The 4,785-nt window shown below is 47.0% G+C and overlaps 1 protein-coding gene across 1 annotated transcript; it reads right to left on the minus strand.

Moving 5' to 3' along the window:
- Window positions 1–1,317: 1,317 nt before the first annotated feature.
- On the minus strand, window positions 1,318–3,114 carry LOC311061683 (conserved oligomeric Golgi complex subunit 8-like; the record flags this gene model as incomplete). The annotated part of the gene is made up of 1 exon (XM_084080372.1): window positions 1,318–3,114. The coding sequence occupies one exon, from the start codon at window positions 3,112–3,114 to the stop codon at window positions 1,318–1,320; it is 1,797 nt and encodes a 598-aa protein (XP_083936498.1).
- Between the last annotated feature and the right edge of the window lie 1,671 nt (window positions 3,115–4,785).

Here is a 4,785-nt window from a genome sequence, read left to right on the forward strand (position 1 = left end):
CATGGACCATGGGGTCTATCGTCAAAGCCTTGATTTTCTGTTGTACCGGAAAGCATAATGGAGCTCTTAATGGAACAAAAAGCTTTAAAGGGTCAACAAGGTGGAATAATCTTTACGATAAAAAGGATAAAAGGTTAATATATGCTGCACAGGCTCAGAGCCTTAGTCATAGGCAAAGCCTTGATTCTCGGTTTCATTGGATTGACACTGCCAAAGCATGCTGAGGGTGTTACTAATGCAGAGGGAGGTTTTAAGGGCTAACAAGTCAGAATGGCCTTGATGATATAAGAATCTTTTGTAGGCGAGGTCTTGAGTCTCGAGATCTCGAGGAGGCTTACTTCCAAAGCATAATGATGATCTTATTGCTGTGACAGACTGTGAGGGCCTTTCATACAGAAAGAAACCCTGAAGATGAAGGAATCCTTTGTGCTGCAGATGGTGACTTCTTAACTTCATGCAGACCAAAGAGTGTTACATGCAAAGAATGCGAGTTGAAGAGTCTTTTTTTCTGTGGGTTTTTAATTCAACTCGGAGAGTGTACAAATGTAACCAAATTGACCATCACGGGTCCATTTGGTTACATATGTAAGCTCTTAGAGTTAAATGAACACTGAGGATGTTACTGTGTAGTTCCATCCAATAATCTTTATTTGAATAATTGTATGAAAACATAGCTATGGAGACACAAAGGAGGGTAGAGACTTGAGAACTGACGTTTTATTTCCTCCTACCCTCTTCTAATTCCTCTCTCTTCTCCGTAAAATGGAAATCAGGAGTAGACTGCATCAGAGGACAAAGCAAAAACCCACATCCAGCTACCTAGAATTGAAATCTTGAATTCAACAAATCCCTTGGGTGCCTGGTGGCTCAGCCAGTTACAGTGTAAAGACCATATACTCCTTGTGAGCTCACGGACCTAGGTTTGAAATCAACCCCCGTCTTGTCTCCCATGTCTCACCCCTCTCCCTTGGTTTCCTATCTCTCTACACTGACCTATCTAAAATAATTTCCCTGACGCTTGCCACCCAGGTTTGAATCCTGGGTTGAACATAAATCTTACGGATTGCAGCTTTAAGTAATTCAAATATTGTGGTTCTCACCAAATTATGCCCCCAACCTACTTCCAAAAGACAGCTTGAGAAATGCCCTGATTTGACAACTGATTTGATACAGTGAGTTCTGAAATGTATAGTGCTATATCTTTATCTTGTTTTGTAAAGCACTTTGTAAACCTGTTTTGGAAATGTTAATATTATTATTGTTGTCATTATTATTATATAACTGGGAAACTGAGCAAATTTAAAAGATCTTTGACCATTACTCCAATGTAAACTTGTCTTGTGTGGCCTCCACTTCCAGTACCTCAGGCCTCGAGTCATTTAGTATAGCATCCAACTCAGGGTCAGAGAAGCTCTGGGCTGATTCAGGAGGCAATGAGTTAGTGGAATCCATTAATGGTTCTTTGGGTTGTGGTTCTTCTGCAGCGTTGAGGATGTCACTGAGGACAGGCTCTGGGATGGTCAGACTACTGAGCTCAGTGCTGATATCCACCTCTGGTGCCACCATGCACTCGCACCTGGGCAACACAAACTCCAAAGGCTCCAGAACTGTGTCCACATCAACTTGACCCAGGTTGCCATATTTGTGAAGCTGTGTTTGAGGAATGCCCAGAATGAGAGCTAATTGGGCTCGAGGGAACAAGACTTGCAAACAGTGGTTAAGGAAAGGAACTAGGTCCTCTGCAAAAGCACTGCAGAACTGGACGAACAGCTCTTTCTCCTTGCTGCTGAAGGCAGACTCTTCTGCTCTGTGGAACACCAAGATCAGCTTGGTCACCATCTTAAGTGCATCCTCAAGGTATTTGGTGACCTCCTGGGCCAGTCCAACGGGACAGCAGAGCCGCAGGTCATTGAAGGCAGTCAGGCTGTTGTTGAGGAAGCAAGCCAGGGGCTGGAAGTCTAGAAGAGCCATCGGGGGTTGTAGGGTGCCAGGCTGCGTGCTGGGCACTACCACTGGCATGGTTTCACTCAGCATGGAAGGCAGGGAAATCGGTGTGTACTGGTTCATGTCCTCCCGGAACTTGTCGACTGCCTCCTGAACCGCTTTGTGGAAGGTGTCTGCTGCCACCCTCTGGAACATGGCTGGAAGCTGCCCGCGGAAGTCCACCCCCACTCTACTGAGAGACAGACCAAAATACATGCACTGATCCAGCAGAGAGTCAAGTCGTCCACCCACCCCATGGTGGAGGTCCCTCTCCAGGGTCCGTAGGAACTCGGCCACCATCTGCACCACCCAGCCATATAAAATAGCACTCTTGTTGATCATCTGTCCTGCAGGAGGCATTTGCAGGTCCTCATCAGAGAATATGGCATGGTACTGGGTGATGACGTCAAACAGGTGGACTCTGCATGCCTCTATGGTCTTGGTGATGTGGAAGTACGGGTCGTCGCTGGGTATACCGGCGAGGATGGAGTGCAGCCAGCTGCCACGTGCTTGCAGGAACTTAACTCTCAGCTCCACCTCCGTGAACACGTCCATTCTGCGGAGATAGCCAATCACGCGGGGGCAAACGTTAAGCTGGCAGTTGCTGCGAAGCTGTTGCAACAGCTGGTTCAGCATGAGCTGAGTGGACTGCCACACCTCCTGGACAATTCCTTGGATTACTGGCAGCGATGAATGCTTCTCCAGCCTCTTGACATAAGCTGCCAGCTCCAGGGCGTCCTCATAGTAGCAGTTGTGGACGCAGGTGTCCATGAGTTGAGGGATCTCCAAAATCTCTTCTTCCTCTTTCAATTCACCAAAGCAGGGTAACTTGTCTAACAGTCTGGAGACGCTGCTCTCGACGTGGCCAGAGTCCCTGTAAATCTCTTGGGTGCAGTCTGCCATTGGGATGAGCGTTTTGTAGTTGGAGGAGACAAGCTCCTGGGTCTGCAACGGGATCTGAGCCCGTTCCTCTGCGAACCGCTGCGGCTCCCGGTTCAGTTTCTCCACTCCATACCAGCTCACTTCAGACAAACAGGCCATGAGGTCCGGATTGTTCCTCCTGTTCTCTGAAAAGCCATCTTTGAAGACTGAAGCCAAGATGCTTTCATCGTCCACGTCTACAGCTGCCATGTTGGTGACTTGCTGCGATCCAGAACCAGAACTAGCATCCATGAAATTCCTGCTTCCCTTTCCAGATTCTGATAATTTCTTCTTCTATATACAATTTGAATCCTGCGCCATGTCGGTTGTCAGTATGTTTGTCAGTATGTTGTATGTACGTTGCATCGCCAGTGTGACGTAATCTCACAACAGCATGACATCACGCATGACATCACATCCTACCTATAAATTCTAGGATGCCGTCAGATCGCACCAGTTCGACGGCTTCCATAGTGGGTTTTGGTCATTGGAGAGGTGATGCACGTCACCTCTTTCTGAAGTGGGTACTTTCAAAGCCTGCCGTGGATTTAGGAGATCACAAAACTCTCTCTCACACTGTGAGGTGCCTGTAAGGTGGCACTGCAAAGTGAACGACGCGTCACGCTAGACGTTCGGGCCGCGTAGCGGCCCGAACTTCTAGTAGTGTACATTTACAGTAGTGTACATTTCACTCTTATAACATCACACGTTTACAGGTGTAAAAACTAGACAAAATTACTTTCAGTGCAAGCTGTATAGTAGATTAAAAGTTACATCTACTATATGAAGCTGTAGTTGTTTGTCTGAGACGGATTTTGCCCAAATATGCACATGCCTGACGTCACAGCACAAATCGCTGTTGTTGTTAGGCAATGGTTTCTGTTGTGTATGACATCAGACCAGAGCTCGATACGGCCAGAGGGACAAAGAGAGGGAGAGTAAGAGAGAGAGGGTGAAGAGTGGTGAAGGAGGTTGCGTGTGGCATCAGACCAGAGCTAGAAAAAGAGAGAGACGAGAAAGGGAAGGAGGGGGAAGAGTGGAGGGGGAGGTATGGAGAGGGAGGGAGAGAGTGGAAGAAAGAGCCTAATTTACCCATGCTTGAGAGAGAGGGAGAGAGGGTGGGAAAGAGAGAGGGAGAGTGGGGGGTGGGGGAGAGTGAGAGGGGGAGGGAGAGAGAGTCTATTTCACACACCTGAACATGCTGATCGATGTGTCGCTTTGTGACGCGCTGTCAGTGCAATAACCCCAGCAATGCTGGGCAAGCTGTTTTGGTAAACGTACGGTATGCTCATGCCCGGTTGCTAGGTGCCAGTGTTGCCAACTGCGACAAATGCTTCGCAACTGGCCACAGAGCAACCAGAAACGATTGATTTCACATTGCACCTCTAAAGACAGCCTGGATTATCCTCTTTGTCTCTGCAAGCCTTTGTTTTTCATAAGATTCCACCGTTATGCCGTGAGCAACTTTCTGACAATAAACGTTCTCTAAACATGTTCAACGTGAGTGACGTGTTGAATGTGACATCCTGTCAATTCAGAAGGATTTTGATCAGCTGTCAGTGTCAGCTATCATTCGTCAAATTGCTCTGAAAATTATCTCAGCGATATCGTTCACCGCTGTCGCTGTGGTGTAGGCTCCACCATCCACCTGAGTTTAAACTATATATTTATAGTTATCGTTTTGGTTATCATTCTTGGTGTGGACAGCCCTTAAACTTTGTCAACGTTAGTGTCAGTCTCAGTGGCATTTTAGCTATGATCATATCATAGGTCATATGCTTTCAAAGCATAAAACAACAAAACGTCTCCCAGGCACTTGGAGTGAAAGAGGAATATCCCGCAATGATATCATACAGTATATTACAGTATCTGCTATGGCAC

This window comes from Gymnoscopelus microlampas, assembly GCF_963454915.1.
Source record: "Gymnoscopelus microlampas genome assembly, chromosome: 15".
Taxonomy (NCBI): Eukaryota; Metazoa; Chordata; class Actinopteri; order Myctophiformes; family Myctophidae; genus Gymnoscopelus; species Gymnoscopelus microlampas.